Genomic DNA, 18,297 nt, shown 5'->3' on the forward strand with positions numbered 1-18,297 from the left:
TTCAGGGAGCAATATCTCTCAATATTATTTTCTTGCCCCAAATCTTTGCAAAAAATTTCAAAATGAGCCCCATTGTGTATAAATGAAAGGCATATTCATGATATGTCATCTATTTTCTCTTAAATGTCACCTCTTAAAATTTCTAAGTTTAAATATACTTCCTGTGAAATCATTAACAGTGCCTGTTAAAGGAAGCAGTTAATTCTCATTTTAACACACAAAATGTTATCACATGTACTGCTCCCTAACAATGTGTGCAAGTCAGCCCTTGTACACACCATATGATTTGATATTGAAATCAAGGCAATATAATAGCATGAGCAGTAATACAACCAGTGTTTTAGCACAGTTTCAATGGGCAAGAAACCACTTTTTCCCTCAGTAACCTCATACGTGCTGCAATGCCAATTGCGCTTGCTATAAACGTTAAGCATGTTTTGTTAAGCAAATGCATTCAGAATAGAATGATATCCCCTATTGTTTAAGGGTGACTGGACCAATATGTTGTATGTGTTCAGCAGTGATAGTAGGAAAGCCAATTGGTCATGGGAATATTTCCTTTGGAGCATGCCCACAGAGCCACAGACATCTGACAAGGATGGTGGGCAGGTGATGGTTGGGGTCTTGGAGAATGTTTCTTCCGAGAATTTTCTCCATAAGCAGCTGCACCTAGGGCTAAAACAGATACACTGGATTTAGATTTCCATAGCATCACAATGGGTTAAGTTTTTGGCTTCACTGGCTGGGTGATAATCTGGTCGAACAGATTGCCTGCCCGTTATTGAACTTGTCTGTTCTGTTCTGCCAAATCACTGCCCAGGCAGTGAAGATGAAAATTTGATCCAATGTCTCAGATCAATTTCCTCCAAACAATGAGATATATAGATAGAGGAATATTGTACGTATGCTTGTAGTTTGCCTGGAAATTAGTGCCACCAATTTGCTTCATTCCAACTCTGGTTAGCGGAATATTCAGTGTAACACAATGTATTTTATCAACATTTTTAGTATAACATTAGATGTCGCTCTCAATTACAGAAATGCTGTTTAGTTAGACAAATAGGAGCTGTTGAAGTGGCAATTGCATATGGTGGATTTTGTTGAGAAAACAACAGAGAATCTCTATGGAACCTCTCATGTTATCTTCATTTTAAGACAATCAATTGGTCCCCAAATTTGTGATGATCACCTGATGCACCTCTTCCAGCAGCATATCCAGAGTCTCTTCATTGAACAGGGAAGTTCTAGCACTTGGCTCTGGATGTATAGCCATCCTCTACATCACAGTCAGCCACATGTTGCGTGAGAAGAAATGAGCAGCCACCCTTTAAGAGCTGCTGCTCTTCAGATTCCCCACCTACTTTTTGCCCCTGATATTCCTTGTGCACTTAGAAAATGTGCAGAGTGCATATTATTATGGTAATGAGCTGAATCTGGTGTGCTCAGCTTATTTCCCTCTAAGTGATAGGCAGGTGTGTGTTTAGTGTTTCTGACTTCAGTACTTCCCCTTGATAACCATATATAATGTGTGTCTTCCAAATCTATTCTAGTGCTAATTCTCGGTGTTTCTCTAGTAAGAACATAAGAAATAGGAGCAGGAGTATGCCCTACGGCCCATTGAGCCTGCTCCGCCATTCAATAAGATCATGGCTGAACATCGACCTCAACTCCACTTTCCTGCCTGATCTCCATATCCCTTGATTCCCCTAGACTCCAAAAATCTATCTATCTTAGCCTTGAATATATTCAGAGACTTAGCATCTACAGCCCTCTGGGGCAGATAATTTTAAAGATTCACAACTCTGAGTGAAGAAATTCCTCCTTATCTCTGTCTTAATTATATAGCAAGTGTAAACAGACCTCTGTAACTTGAGCTTTTCCCTTGACCATTTGCGTGTGCACCGGACTCGAGCCATTCAATACTTTTCTACTTTTCCCACTCTTTCCTTTTCTCTTTATCCCTCCCTGACTGTTCTCTCCTGTCATCACGTCTCCTTTCATCTCTCCTCTCTCGGATACTCTGCCCTCCCAAATCCCTACCCTAATCCTTCATGACACTTTGACCTTCCTACTCTAGGTCTAGGTTTGATTCCTTCCTAGATAAGCCTGCAGCTTCCCTCTGTGGGTCTCTTGATATACTACAAAGGGCCCAACGAAGCATCTTTCCAATCTCCACCTTGTCCAACTCACCGCCCCCCCCTCCCCCCCACCAGTGCTGACCCTGTGGACGCAGGCAGTGGGGTAGCTGTTACTGACCCTCTCCACATCCCCCTCCAGAATGCCCATCCAAGTACCACAAAAATTTTATTACCGATATTTCTTCACTGCTTTCCTCCCTCTGCACTGATTGACTTCTCATCCTCGGTGATTTCAACCTCCATCTCAATTCATCACGCGCTCTCTCCTCTGAATTCACTAGCGTCCTATCCTCCCTTAAACTCTCCCTCCATGTAAACACACCAACCCATATTCGCAGCCACCTACTCGACCTTGCCATCTCTCATGGCTTTGCTACTCCCATCATGCCAATCGCAGATAAGGCCATCTCTGACCACTTCCTCGTATCGCTCTCCATCCACATCCTCCTTCCACCTCCCCCCCACCCCCCCACTCCCAACCCTACCTCCTTCTGTGTCCGCCCTGGAAAAAACTCTTTCCCGACTCTCTTACAACTGTACTAATGAACTCCCAACTGTCCAGCCTTTGGCCCTCCATTCACCATGACATTTCTGCAACTACCAATCTGCTCAATCACACCCTCATCACCACCTCTGATGTCCTAGACTCTGTTAAAACAATTACTCTCTCTCACTCTGGCTGTTCCCCCTAGTACAGCCCTGATCTTCGCTCCTTTAAGTCCAAGGGACGCAGACTTGAATGGATATGGCGGACAACAGAAAGCACTATCGGGTCCTGCTCTCGTCTGCCAAAATCACTTATTATTATAGAATCATTCTGGAATATTAAGATAAACCCCAGCTTCTATTCTCCACTGCAAACTGCCTTTTTAAATCACTCTCTCCAGTCTCCACCCTCATTTCTGACAATAAGTGTGAGGAGCTCATGGACTTCGTTGTCTCTAAGATTGAGAGCCTCCGTTCGACCGCCACTGCCTCTTTCCTTCCTTCCCCTAGCCCACTGGGCCAAACATCTTCTAAGGATCCCCCCTACCCTAGCCCTGACCTCAAATCTTTCTCCAGCTTCTCTCCGATCTCCCCTCATGACCTTTCCGAGCTCATCCTGTACATGAGACCCACTTCCTGCTCCCTTGACCCTATTCTCACCAAACAGCTGACCACCCAACTTCCTTTTCTGGCTCCCATATTAGCTGACAATGTTAACGGTTCTCTCTACTCAGGTACTGTCCCCCTCTTCCTCAAATCTGCTGCCATCACCCCTCTCAAAAAAACAATCCTCGACCCCTTCATCCTTGCAAATTACCGTCTCATCTCCCTTTTCTTTCCAAAGTCCTTAACCGTGTTGTCGCCTCCCAAATCTGTGCCCATCTTTCCTCCAATTCCATGTTTGAATCCCTCCAATCTGGATTCTGCGCCTGCCACAGTACCCAAATGGCTCTCATCAAAGTCACAAATTACATCCTTTGTGACTGTGAACAAGGCAAACTATCACTCCTCGTCCTTCTTGACTTGTATGCAGCCTTTGACACGGTTGGCCACTCTATCCTTCTTCAACGTCTCTCCACCGTTGTCCAGCTGGGTGGGACTGCACTTGCCTGGTTCCATTCTTACCTATCTAACCATAGCCAGAGAATCACATGCAATGGCTTCTCTTCCCGTCCCCACATCGTTACCTCTGGTGACCCCAAGGATCTATCCTTGGTCCCCTCCTATTTCTCCTTTACATGTTTCCCCTTGCTGATGACACCCAGCTCTACCTCAATACCACTTCTCTCGACCTCTCCATGGTCTCTAAATTGTCAGATTGCTTGTCCGACATCCAGTTCTGGATGAGCAGAAATTTTCTCCAATTGAATATTGGGAAGAGCGAAGCCATTGTTTTCCGTTCCTGCAACAAACTCCATTCCCTAGCCACTGACTCCATCCCTCTCCCTAACATCTGTGTGAGGCTGAACCAGGCTGTTCGCAACTCTGGTGTCATATTTGACCCTGAAATGAGCATTCCACCACATATCCACAGCATCACTAAGATCGTCTATTTCCACCTCCGTAACATCGCCCATCTCCGCCCTTTCCTCAGCTCAACCGCTGCTGAAGCCCTCATCCATGCCTTTGTTACGTCTAGACTTGACTATTCCAACGCACTCCTGGCTGGCCTCCCATATTCTACCCTACGTAAATTAGAGGTGATCCAAAACTTGGCTGCCCGTGACCTAACTCGCACAAAGTCCCGCTCACTCATCACCAATGTGCTCGCTGACCTACATTGGCTTCCGGTTAAGCAATGCCTCGATTTTCAAAATTCTCATCCTTGTTTTCAAATCCCTCTATGGCCTCACCCCTCCCTATCTCTGTAATCTCCTCCAGCCCCACAGCCCCCTGAGATGTCTGCGCTCCTCTAATTCTGCCCTCATGAGCATCCCTGATTATAACCGCTCAACCATTGGTGGCCGTGTCTTCTGTTGCCTAGGCCCCAAGCTCTGGAACTCCCTGCCTAAACCTCTCTGCCTCTCTATCTCTCTTTCCTCCTTCAAGACACTCCTTAAAACCTACCTCTTTGACCAAGCTTTTGATCACTTGCGCTAATTTGTACTTGTGCAGCTCGGTGTCAAATTGTTTTATCTCATAATACTCCTGTGAAGTGCCTTGGGATGTTTTACTACATTAAAGGTGCAATATAAATACAAGTTGTTGTTTCTGTTGATTTGATAGATTAATAAGAAACTAAGATGTTATAATATTCTGCATTAATATTGCAACAGATGTGGACTAGTGATGGGCAGCACACAGTTAGGATGCCATTTTATTCATCTACTTACATTTGCCAGCTGTTATACGTTTGCTTGAAGTGTAGCTAGGTCTCATTCTCTATGACCATGACAGGATTGCTCATACCTATAAATTAAAAAAATAAAATGTCAGTAATATAACCTATAATTTCATGTTGATCATGTAATTTCTGTTCATAACTAAATTTGTTTTCTGCAATTATTATGGGGCTTCTAATATCTCATATCTCTACAGCCCACAGTACAAATATTTGAGCAGTTTGTGGAGTCTGAGGAAGCGCTTACCCAATATAGTAAATGCAATTTTCCTTTTTCAAAATTAGGTATTAGTAGCTGTAAAGGTTCCATAAAATGGATTTAAGTCTTTGCTAGAAATACTAGGATTCCTAAAATTCAAAAGTAAATAAACTTGGATCGTGAAATTACACTGTGAGATCCTAGAACGGCAATCAGATGGGATATTATGTGTTTCCATACTGTGGTCAGGAGGATGGTGACAGTGCATTTACACATTTTATAGTGAGTGATATCGGGGCGGTCCCGATACCACCTGAAAAAAGTTTGCGTCTTCGACAGGAAATTCGGCAAAAAATCCTGAGTCGAAAATCACAGCGTTAAAAGAGGCCTCCATTTTGCGCATGCTTTTTTATTTTTCCAGGTGCAGACGTTATTTCAGGGTGCTGCAGCTTCCTCTGCACATGCCCGACTTCTGGCACTTCTGCACAGATGGAGCAGCAGGAGGCCAGGCAGCGTGCCAGACATTTTTCAACAGAGGCTGCTGAAGTCTTAGTCCACGTAGTGGAGAGGAGGTGGACATCACTCCATCTGGTTGGGGGAGGGAGACCGCTGTCAACTAGTTTCAAAAGGATATGGCGTGAAATTGCCCAGCAGGTGTCAGTGGCTGACACAGTTGCCAGAACTGGCACCCAATGCCGCATAAAGTTCAACAACTTTACCAGAGTACACTTCACATGCCTGCTATCCTTCCAAAATGAATATACACTATATGAAGTCTTTCGTGTATCTACCCATTCTCAAAGTCTTTCAGCCTGTGATGTGGCTTTCACAATGCATCAGAAAGCTGAAGGCTGACTTCTCCAGCCATTGCCTCTTAATTAAAGATGCACATACTCTCTTGTTCCCTAATCATTGAGAACCTTCCTCGCAATGCACTCCCACTGCTGATATGGGTTTCCTAAAGACCACCTGCAGCCCCTATGCTACGTACCTCTCACCTCCTACCAATCGCTCACAAAGATCATGCAACATCCACAAGATTGAAGTGAAGACATTTGTACATCCACACAGTCTCAGCTATTAAACTATGGCAGACATATGTGGCACAACAGGAGCTGTACCCATTCTGAACTCTTCCTATTTTTCTCATTGCAGGTGAAGCTGTCAAACAACAGGCATGAGCAGTGCCGGACAGGCAGGGGTCCACCTCAGATCCTTGACCTAACAGATGTGGAGGAACGGATGTCTGCCCTCATTGGATCACCAGCTCGGACAGCTCGGGTAGTGAGGGTATGTAAATGCTGCTGTGACTTCATTGAGATGTATAATGAAGTGGCGTAGGGCCTTCACATGTACCTGTGCAATGTCACCTTCCTGCTATCACCCTGCCCCCTACCCTGCTGCTAACCACACATCTGTTTGTTTTCTGCTTGCAGAAGAACAGCCATAATTGTGACGTGAGTCCAGGGAACCATCGACTTCTGGCCATGGGGGAGATGATGAGGTGTGTGAGGAGACTGCAATGCCTGAGCCGCAGAGCCCACCAGTTGGCCCTTTGCAACAAAGCACATCTGGGGACGAGCCCAATTTCCCTGGGTTTGAGTCGCTCCTGGTCCCAGTCATCGACAGCAACGCGCAGCGAGAGGGGAATCTCGCAGGCCAGCTCTCCAAAGGGTGAGTCGGCAAAGTAGGTCTGCTCAACAACAGGCAAACATGGCACTGGACTTGGTGGAACTGTCCAGGGAAAACACAGGCATGCACCGTGAGCTCATGGGTGGATTGGGTCAGATCCCAGAGAGCATCGACACACTTTCTGCGACTGTTGCGGAGGCAGCATCGTGCATTAACGGTGCAACTCAGGACTCCAGCGAGGCCATCATTGCCCACTCACAGAGGCAGGTGTCCTCCAGCAGTGACAGTGGCGTTCCAGAGTGTGTGGCGCATGCCCTTGATCATGTTGCAGCATCGATTGAATCGCAGGCACAAGCTACACTGCAGCTTTGTGATGTGATGCGGTCGATGACTGGTGCTATCCTCTCTGTGTTCCCCACTGTCCAACGGGGAAGGGTTGGTGCTGAAGCAGGCCAGCAAGTTGTGGAGACACATCGTGCTCCACATGTTGAGGCCCAGCCCCGTCGGAGTCTCAGTGGCTCCCAGGAAATGGAAAGTGCTGTCCTTCCTCAGGATGACAGCATTCCAACTCCCACCACTGACTCACCAACCATCCACCCTACATGGTACCCACCCGAGCCACCAGTGACGGCTTCTATCGACGATGAGGCGTAGCAGTCCGCAGCCGGGCCTTCCAGGCCCAGAGCTGGTCCAGGGCATCCTCATACACTGTCTGCCCCCCTAACACAGCAGCCTTACTGTAGGCATTGAGGCCTCATTGAGGAGGAGCAGCAGGCATGGGAGGGGGATGAGGGGAAGGGGGGGGGCGAGGTGGGTACAGCCTTCAGCAGATGCCTTGCTATTTTATGAGAACACCTGTAAATAGTTGTTTTTTAATAATGCACTTGTTAAGTTACTTGCAGCTGAACGTTGTTTATTGGATCGTTTGGTTATGATGATTTATTGTCTCCTTTGGTTTTAGAAACATAGAAAATAGGTGCAGGAGTAGGCCATTTGACCCTTCGAGCCTGCACCACCATTCAATATGATCATGGCTGATCATTCCCTCAGTACCCCTTTCCTGCTTTCTCTCCATACCCTTTGATCCCTTTAGCCGTAAGGGCCATATCTAACTCCCTCTTGAATATATCCAATGAACTGGCATCAACAACTCTCTGCGGTAGAGAATTCCACAGGTTAACAACTCTCTGAGTGAAGAAGTTTCTCCTCATCCCAGTCCTAAATGGCCTACCACTTATCCTAAGACGGTGTCCCCTAATTTTGAACTTCCCCATCATCGGGAACATTCTACCCACATCTAACATGTCCAGTCCCATCTAATCTTATAAGCTTCTATGAGATCCCCTCTCATTCTTCTAAACTCCAGTGTATAAAGGCGCAGTTGATCCAGTTGCTCCTCATATGTCAGTTCCGCCATCCCGGGAATCAGTCTGGTGAACCTTCGCCGCACTCCCTCAATAGCAAGAAAGGCCTTCCTCAGATTAGGAGACCAAAACTGAACACAATATTCCAGGTCAGGCCTCAGCAAGGCCCTGTACAACTACAGTAAGACCTTCCTGCTCCTATACTCAAATCCCCTAGCTATGAAGGTCAACATACCATTTGCTTGCTTCACCGCCTGCTGTACCTGTATGCCAACTTTCAATGACTGATGAACCATGACACCCAGGTCTTGTTGCACCTCTCCCTTTCCTAATCTGCCGCCATTCAGATACTATTCTGCCTTTGTGTTTTTGCCCCCAAAGTGGATAACCTCACATTTATCCACATTATACTGCATCTGCCATGCATTTGCCCACTCACCTAACCTGTCCAAGTCACCCTGCAGCCTTTTAGCGTCCTCCTCACAGCTCACACCGCCACCCAATTCAGTTTCATCTGCAAACTTGGATATATTGGGAGTAGATTATTTGTAAATTTTTAAAATAAAAATGTCACTTTGGCCTTTTGCCGTTAGTGTCGCTTCTATCATTCGAAATCTCAGCTTAGATGTGCCTGTATGGTGGCACATAGAATGGCCAGTATTTGATGCATTCCTCAGCTTCCTCCATTCAACCAAACCAGTCTATTATGAGCTGGCGACGTGTGGCTCTTGCTCCGGCAGCATCTGGATGCTGCCTCCCCCATGGATGGGGTAGCTGTGCAATCTGGGCCTCACCAGGCTCCTGTTTGTCATCCTCCTCCCTCTGAGGTAGGCCTGCAATCCTCACTGGAAATGCCTGGCCCCTCATGATGACCAAGTTGTGTAGCATGCAGCACATCACACTGAATTCGGAGACCTGTTGATGGGGAGTATTGAAGGCTGCCTCCAGAGCAGTCCAGGCATCGGAAGCACTGCTTGAGCACCCCTATTGTCTGTTCGATGATGTTGCGGGTGGCTGCATGGCTGTCATTGTAGCGCTGCTCGGCTCCTGTGGTGGGGTTGCGGAGGTTATGAGCCAGGTGGCTAGGCCTTATCCTTTGTCCTTGATCAGCCAGCCCTGCCCTTCCATTTGGTGCTGAAGCATTCGTGAGACATTGCTCTCACTCAAGATGAAAGCATCACGTGTGCTCCCTGGATAGCGGGCATTCACTGCGAGGATGTGCTGCGTGTGGTCGCACATCAGTTGGAAGTTTAGGGACTGGTATCCCTTTCAGTTTCTGAATACCTCTGCATTGTCGAATGGTGCTCGCAAGGCCACATGTGTACAGTCAATGGCTCCTTAAACCTTCGGGAAACCTGCAATTCTGCCAAACCCACATGCCCTCTCATTCTGGCCATCCCTGCTCATTGGGAACTTAATGAAGTCCATTCTGTGGGCGTACATAGCCTTTGTGACTTGGCGAATACAGCGATGTGTAGCTGTATTGAGAGACGCTACATATGTCCACTGCTGCTGCCTGGAAGGAGCCGGAGGCATAGAAGGCCAGCGCCACAGTCACTTTCACTGCGACGGGCAGCGCAGTCATGTTAGTGCTGGAAGGCTGTAGCTCTGCCTGTAGGAGCTGGCATATCTCTGTCAGCACTTCCTTTCAGAAGTGCAGCCTTCTCACACACTGCTCCTCAGAGAGCTGGTGGTATAAGCGTTGGTCCCTGTAAACACGTAGGTGGTAAGGCCTCCTCCCCAGACGTTTTCGGCCTCTCCTCATCCGTGGCCCGAGATGGCCAGCAGCCCTTCTTCTAGCTTGACGCCATCTTCCAATAGCAACCAGCATGATACGCTGGCGAACTAGTAATGCCCCCATTAAATTCTCTCACTGACCTTGTAAGGACAACGTAATGGCAGATAAAACTGTCGTTTGCAAGTTGGAGCTTCACACAGTGTGCTTTGCACAACCGTTACAGTCAATGTGATCCGCGATATAGGATCCTCCTCCCTCCATTTAAGTACATCGCCAATATCGCCTGCTGCACCCTGGGAATGCTGGTTTGTTTAGACGTTTCCTGGGGTGGATGTTAAATGAGGCGTAAGGGCTGAAAATTCCATCCGGGGCGTTAGCGCAGCATTACACGACGATTGATGTCACAATCCCAGTCAATCTGGAGAGTGGGGCAATAATTTTTTTGTGCCGCTGCAAATCAGGAGCCTAATTTACCGGCCTGCTGCTAAAACCTGCACGCCCGGCATTACACCCAGAAACACCAATTACAGCCCATCCAGGGCACAGAGGCGCAAAACGGCGGAAATCCGCCAAACAGATTACTTTCCCATCTAGCTTTGTATCGTCAGCAAACTTAGATAAATTGCACTCAGTCCCTTCATCTAAGTCATTAATATAGATTGTAAATAGCTGTGGCCCAAGCACTAATTCTTGCAGCACCCTACTATGTGCAGCTTACCAACCTGAAAATGTCCTGTTTATCCCTACTCTCTGCTTTCTGTCAATTAACAAATCCTCTATCCATGCTAATATATTACCCCCAACTCCGTGAGCCCTTATCTTACATAGAAAGCTTTTACGTAGCAGCTTATCGAATACCTTTTGGAAATCCAAATATACTATATCCACTGGTTCCCCTTTGTCTACCCTACTAGTTACATCCTCAAAAAACGCTAATAAATTTGTCAAACACGATTTCCCTTTCATGAAACGATATTGACTCTGTCTAATCATAGTATGATTTTCTAAGTGCCCTTTTACCACTTTCTTAATAATGGATTCTAGCATTTTCCCAACAACTGATGTCAGGCTAACTGGCCTGTAGTACCCTGTTTTCTCTCTCCCTCCTTTTTTGAATAGCAGGGTTACATTTGCTTCCTTCCAATCCGCTGGAACTTTTCTAGAATCTAGGGAATTTTGAAAGGTCACATGCAATGCATCCACTATCTCTGTAGTCACATCTTTGAGAATCCTAGGATGTAGGCCATCAGCTTTTGTTGGCTTTTTGTTGGCTTTTAGTCTCATTAGTTTCTCAAATACATTTTTTCTACTGAGCTTAATTACTTTAAATTCCCTATTCTCATTAGTCTCCTGGTTCCCCACTATTTTTGGTATGCTTTTTGTGTCTTCTACTGTGAAGACAGATATAAAATATTTGTTGAAAGTCTCTGCCATTTTCTTATTCCTCTTTATAATTTCTCCTGTCTCTGCCTCTCGGGGACCAATGCTTACTTTTGCAACTCTCTTCCTTTTCACATACTTGTAGAAGCTGTTCCTATGTAGGTTTTTAAAATACTGAAAAGAGCAGGCTCGAGGGGCCGATTGGCCTACTCCTGCTCCTAATTCTGATGTTCTTATAGATGAGGTGAATGCAAGCAAGCAATCTATCGTGGACAATGAGCATAGGTGTAGAGTATACAAGTACAAGAGTCACAAGTTTTGAGCAATGACAGAGATTATGAAATCCCCTTTTTCCCTCTATAGTGGATAAGTGAAACATACTCCTGCATCTTTAAAATGGAGCTGAATTGATATCAGCTGAGAATTGGAATAGGGTCAGAGCTAGAAATTGGTCTCCTTTGCGCCTCCAGGTAGCGCCTCTGGGGGGCCGATAATGGGGCGCAAATGGGGTTGTGACCAGGTGCAGCGAATTGAATGATGCCTGCGAACATGCATTCCGGTTTTGCGCTGGTGCTAAGATCTACTGCCTTGGTCCCTAGCGCCCCGGTGATCGCGACGTCATCCAGTGCGCATCGCCCCGGATCAGAAATTCCCCATCGGCCCCCTGCCTAGAGCGCCTGACGTTAACAACGGCGGGAAGAGGAGGCAGTATGCAGTCGAATGGCCGCTGGAGGAGCGGTATTTAAAGGCGTCAACATCTGTTTTTTTTTTAAGTCGGTAAAGAATGCTGCCTTGTCAGTTTGAGATAGGCAAATAGGCGTTTTGAGTGATTTCAGTGTTTTTCACTTTCAGGAGCCTTCAGCCTCAGAAAAACTATTCACTTTCATTTAGGTGAGATTTAAAAGTGCAACATTGCCATACGTTAATGGGGGCTGTACTGGCACTAGACCTCGCCCTCCAATGTCAGTGTTGGAGTCAGCGGAGGCAGATTGCAAAATGTGGCCAGAGGGAGAAGGGCCAACAGGGCTCTCAACAGGAGACTTTGCCCTCCCAGGGTATTCTGGGAGCACTTCTCCCACATCAATTTCACTGAGGCACAGTGTCTTAGAAGGCTCTGCTTCTCCAAGGACATGGTCACAGAGACCTACCACTTCCTGCAATCAGACCTCCAGCCTCAGACTCTTTCAGTGGCAGTCAAAATCATCATCGCCTTTCGTTTCTACGCCAGTGGATCCTTTCAGTGTGTATCTAACATATCACAGTTCGTCATCCATTGCTGCATCTGCGAGGTCACAGGTGCTCTCTACAGAAGGAGAAGGGACTACATTTCATTCCCGATCACCAGAGAGAAGCAGGACGAGCGTGAATGTGGCTTTGCCAAGATAGTGGGCTTTCCCATGGTACAGAGCGCCATTGACTGCACCCACGACGTTTTGTGGGCACCGCATAACAATCCTGAGGTATTCCATAACTGCAAAGGTTACCACTCACTTTGTGTGCAGTTGGTGTGCGGCTACTTCAGGGAGCAGCGCGTGCTGCTGCAGGAGGGCGATGGCTGACTGCGGTATGGGCAGGTACAGCAGGAGCAGCGAGGTCAGGGCGAAGGAGCGACAAGAGTTCATAGACGGAAGTGATCAGGGCCCAGGAGAGGCGAGAGATCGAGGCCCTGAAGAGGCGAGGGCCCAGGGGCAGCACGGGGCAGCCCACATGGCGATGTGTGCGCACTAGGTCCATGCAGTAGAGCTGGTCTCCAGTCATCTTGGTTAATCCTTGCCACTGGACCAAGACCTAGCTTTGTCAAGCCCGTTGGTGGCTGTTGTGTAACGGCCATCACACGTTAAAAGATTCCACGCACAGGCATCTTCCACCCTTCAAGATGTAGTTCGGAACCTGGAATATTAATTCCTCCATTGAAACACCTGTGAACTCATCCCTTTTTGGCGTGGAAGCAAGTCATCCTCGTTTCGAGGCACTGCCTATGATGATGATGACACATGCCGAATCCTCACTGTCAATGTCCGCTATGCTGGCAGCAGCCAAGATGCCTTCATCCTGCGCCAGACCAATGTGCCAGCTCTCTTCCAGCCACCACATCAAGCTCAGGACTGGCTGCTGAGGATCAAGAGCTCTCCGCCCTCCACCTGGCTCATGACTCCTCTCCGCAATTCAACACTCGTGCCCTGCTCTCATATAATGACAGCCATGTCGCCACCAGGAACATCATTGAGCAGAGCATCGGAGTGCTCAAGCAACGGTTCCGCTACTTTGACTGCTCAGGAGGAGCCCTCCAGTACACGATTGAACTGGTGTCCCTTTTCGAGGTCATCTGCTGCATGCTGCACGACTTGGCCATCGTGAGGATGCAGTCATTGCCAGCAGGCAAAGCCGCACCACCTCAGCAGGAGGAAGAGTGAAGAGGAGGAGGAACAGGAGCACGAACATGAGTGACGGAGGAGGCAGCCACTCAATCGGCCTTCTGGAAGGGCGGTCCGTGATCGCCTCATCAAACTTAGGTGCCAATGAATTTGAAGCCACTTCCTGTTTGCTCAGCACATCCCCATCATTCCATCAATTTCTCATTCCATATCACACCCCAAAGCTGAAATGAGTTACAGCACCAAATCTGCAACATTCAAATAATAAATGTATCCAAATTCAGTAACTACATATACACAACAACGATATTAACTAATAACCCTTGTGCAAACCCTTACTTCCTCTCTTTACACTGCCTTTTCCTAATCTACTGCTCCTCTGTAGTGTCTCCCCAATGGCTGCAGCAGGGCTGGTGGAAGGCTGCTGAGTGTCAGGGCCAGTTACTGCAGATGGCCTTGCAGGACGCTCTCGACTAGCTCTGGGCTAGAAGGCCCAGCTGTACACTGCGCCACCTCAGGCTGGGCGGCGACAGTGTGGGCTGGCTGGATGACAGTCAGCAACAAGGGCAATGGCAGAGTGGCAGTGGTGGGATCAGGAATGCTGTCATCCTGAGCGAGGACAGCAGATTCCTGCTCCACTGGCCCACTGCCACTGCCCCGGGGCAGCACCTCAGCATCCCGAGCAATCTGCTGCGACTCCGAGATCCCTGATGGACTGTGGTGGACCCAGCGATGATGGCAGCAGTCAGAGCTTGCATGGCAGCTGAGACTGCATGAGAGCAGTCGGAGACTCGATGCCACCAACCATTGACTGCATGACAGAACTAAGAAGCTGCGTGGTTTCCGCCTGTGCTGCAATGGAAGCTGCCATATTGCCCATGGCACACGTTAGGAGGTCTGGGTCCTCACGGTCTCTCTGTGAGTCCACCATCCTCTGCAGAGTGGAAATGATGGGTCCATAGTGTGCGAAGAGCTCTGTGCAATTTTGGAGATGGATTCCTCCATGTTCCTTACCAATGCCGAGAGGCTTTCGGGCACCCTTGCCATTGCACCTATCAACTCGGAGTGCATGGCCATCACCCTTGTTGTGAACGCCTCCCCATCGAGGTCCTCATCTGAGTCCTGTGCATGAACTCACCCTCAGGGGAGCTGGCTCCTGAGCTACCCTTTCCCCCTGGCCTTGCTGCAGCCCGCTCATCCCTGTGTAGATCCCTCGACTAAACTTGTCTCTAAAGATCGTGTATGCCAGTATCTGAGGTGGTGCCTGTAGGTGAGAGATGCAGTGATGCGGTGTTTTCTTTTTCTTTTTCTTTTTCTTCCTCTTCCTCTTCCTCTTCCTCTTCCTCTTCCTCTTCTCCTTCCTCACTCTCAGTGTGAGGTTCAGGGACAGGCTGCTCATCTGGTTGCTGCTTATCTGCAAGTATAAAGGCACAAGTCTCATGTTAAGGTGAGGGCGGTGGGGGGTGGGGGGTTGATGGGGACAGGAATGGAGCAATGAATGCAGATATTATCAGGAGCTGGAAAGTGACAAAGACTTGTGATGTGAGGGGGAAGTGGAATGACAGAAGGAGAGGGGATGAAGATACCATTGTTTCCCCCAATGGGGTCGACGTCGCCAATTGCCAAAGTGCCCACCACCTGCTGCCCAATGAATCGCTGCACTTGCTCCTCAAGGTCTGAAAGCTGCTGCAGCCTTGCATCACCCCTGCCTGTTCTCTGCTGCTCCCTCCTATTGTGGACCATCTTGGCCTGCAAGAGAAACAAGTGTATGTGACTCAGAGTCCAGCTGTGTGTTTGGGAGATACGCGTGCCCTAGTTGAATAGCTGTGATTGTAAGTGTCATGTATGTATGATTGGGTTTACTAGCCACCAGGTGGTGCCACTGTCGGAGGTCATTGGGCTGTGCGCACGTGTGTGCGGCCCAGGTATAAAAGGCCAGCCATCTTGTAATGTAATCACTTTGGGCCCGAATAAAGTAGAGCCAGGTTTGTACCTGTTCAGAGTTTACAGTATTCAGTCTATTGAGTTATTGCAAGCACAACATTTGGTGACGATGTAACAAGAACTTTTGCATGCAAAAATGAGCACAATCGGAATTCTGGAGCGATTCGTGGAGGGAGATGATTGGGCAGACTTTGTAGCCCGCTTGAACCAGTACTTCGTGGCCAACAAAATGGAGAAAGAGGCAGACGCAGTTCGGCGCTGGGCGGTCCTCCTCATGGTTTGCGGTCCGAAAATCTATGGACTTGTAAAGAATCTCCTCTCGCCCTTAAGTCCAACGGACAAGGACTATGAAACATTGTGTGCTTTGGTATGTGACCAACTCAAACCAGATGAAGGCATCATCATTTCAAGATATCGATTCTATACGCAAGTTCGTTCTGAGGGCCAGGATGTAAGACATCTAGCTGGACCGCGTAAGTTCGAAACTGCGTTGGCAGACATGCTGCGGGACTTCTTTGTAATTGGCATCAACCACGAAGTGATCCTGCGTAAGCTACTGGCGGCGGAGACGCTGGATTTGAGCAAGGCCATCACGATTGCCCAATCATGCATGACGACGGACAAAAGCTTAAAGCAGATATCATTGAAAAATCGGAACTCGGTAAGTACCGTAAACAAGATAGTATCGTCATTTGGCAGAGCTACATATGGCAGGGCCTACCCGACTGTGTACGCGAAACCTGTGGCTGCTCAAAGTCCGCCAACGGGAATGAATCCGATATCACCATGTTGGCGTTATGGGGGAAATCATCGGCATCATCAGTGTCAGTTTAAACAGTATATTTGTAAAGGCTGTTCGAGAGTGGGGCATCGCCAGCATATGTGTCCGCAACTGAGCAAGCTTGCTGCGACACACTACGTGGAGGATGATAACCAGCCTAGCGCAGATCCGGATATGCAATCTGAGATACCAGAGGAGGAAGTGTATGGACTGTATTCGTTCCTAACAAAGAGTCAACCGATAATGATTAATGTAAAACTTAATGGTGTGCCGGTATCAATGGAATTGGACATGGGTGCGAGTCAATCAATAATGAGCCAGAGGACATTTGACAAGCTGTGGGATACTAAGGCTGTGAGGCCTAAGCTGAGTCCAGTCAATGCCAAGTTGCGTACATACACTAAAGAACTCATAAAGGTGATTGGCAGTGCAGTAATCAAGGTGTCGGTGCGGTTCTCGGTTTACCGTTATGGATTGTTCCAGGCAATGGTCCAACGCTGTTCGGCAGGAACTGGTTAGAAAAAATCAAATGGAACTGGAACGAGATCAAAGCGTTGTCATCGGAGGATACTCCATGTGCTCAAGTGCTGAGCAAATTCCCCTCGCTGTTTGAACCAGGCATCGGCAATTTCACAGGAGCCAAGGTGCAGATCCACGTGGACTCGGATGCAAGACCCGTCCATCATAAAGCTCGGACAGTTCCGCACATGATGAGGGAGAAGGTCAAAATCGAACTGGACAGACTCCAGCGTGAAGGGATCATATCACCGGTCGAATTCAACGAATGGGCCAGCCCCATTGTTCCCATGTTGAAAAGTGATGGCACTGTCAGGATTTGTGGAGACTACAAGGTTATATCAGTCATTGAAGGTTGGCATGCAGGCGGTTAAGAAAGCAAATGGCATGTTGGCCTTCATAGCGATGGGATTTGAGTACAGGGGTAGGGAGGTGTTGCTACAGTTGTACAGGGCCTTGGTGAGGCCACACCTGGAGTATTGTGTACAATTTTGGTCTCCTAACCTGAGGAAGGACATTCTTGCTATTGAGGGAGTGCAGCGAAGGTTCACCAGGCTGATTCCTGGGATGGCGGGACTGACCTATCAAGAAAGACTGGATCAACTGGGCTTGTCTAAGGATAAGAGGTAAGCCATTTAGGACCGAGATGAGGAGAGACTTCTTCACCCAGAGAGTGGTGAACCTGTGGAATTCTCTGCCACAGAAAGTGGTTGGGGCCAATTCACTAAATATATTCAAAAGGGAGTTAGATGAAGTCCTTACTACTCAGGGGATCAAGGGGTATGGCGAGAAAGCAGGAAGGGGGTACTGAAGTTTCATGTTCAGCCATGAACTCATTGAATGGCGGTGCAGGCTAGAAGGGCTGAATGGCCTGCTCCTGCACCTATTTTCTATGTTTCTATGTTTCTAACCCGTCAGAATTTTAAACGTTTCTATGAGGTCCCCTCTCATTCTTTTGAACTCCAGTGAATACAAGGTTGTTTGTGTCCTCCTTAGTGAATACCGAACCAAAGTACTTGTTCAATTGGTCTGCCATTTCTTTGTTCCCCGTTATGACTGCCCCTGATTCTGACTGCAGGGGACCTACGTTTGTCTTTACTAACCTTTTTCTCTTTACATATCTATAGAAACTTTTGCAATTCGCCTTAATGTTCCCTGCAAGCTTCTTCTCGTTCTCCATTTTCCCTGCCCTAATCAAACCCTTTGTCGTCCTCTGCTGAGTTCTAAATTTCTCCCAGTCCCCAGGTTCGCTGCTATTTCTGGCCAATTTGTATGCCACTTCCTTGGCTTTAATACTATCCCTGATTTCCCTTGATAGCCACGGTTGAGCCATCTTCCCCTTTTTTTTTTACGCCAGACAGGAATGTACAATTGTTGTAGTTCATCCATGCGGTCTCTAAATG

The 18,297-nt window shown here is 47.8% G+C and overlaps 1 protein-coding gene across 1 annotated transcript in view; it reads right to left on the minus strand.

Annotated features, from left to right (window-relative positions):
* Positions 1–327: 327 nt before the first annotated feature.
* Positions 328–18,297, minus strand: part of zdhhc2 (zinc finger DHHC-type palmitoyltransferase 2) — a 248,732-nt gene continuing 230,762 nt past the window's right edge. Inside the window, exons 12-13 of the mRNA XM_070862621.1 lie at positions 4,958–5,033; positions 328–675 (exon numbers count right to left, since the gene is read on the minus strand). Of these exons, the coding sequence (XP_070718722.1) occupies positions 4,993–5,033 (41 nt within the window). The 3' untranslated portion in view covers positions 328–675; positions 4,958–4,992. The remainder of the gene's footprint in view (positions 676–4,957; positions 5,034–18,297) is intronic.

Source organism: Pristiophorus japonicus, chromosome 2 (genome assembly GCF_044704955.1).
Source record: "Pristiophorus japonicus isolate sPriJap1 chromosome 2, sPriJap1.hap1, whole genome shotgun sequence".
NCBI classification, from domain to species: domain Eukaryota; kingdom Metazoa; phylum Chordata; class Chondrichthyes; family Pristiophoridae; genus Pristiophorus; species Pristiophorus japonicus.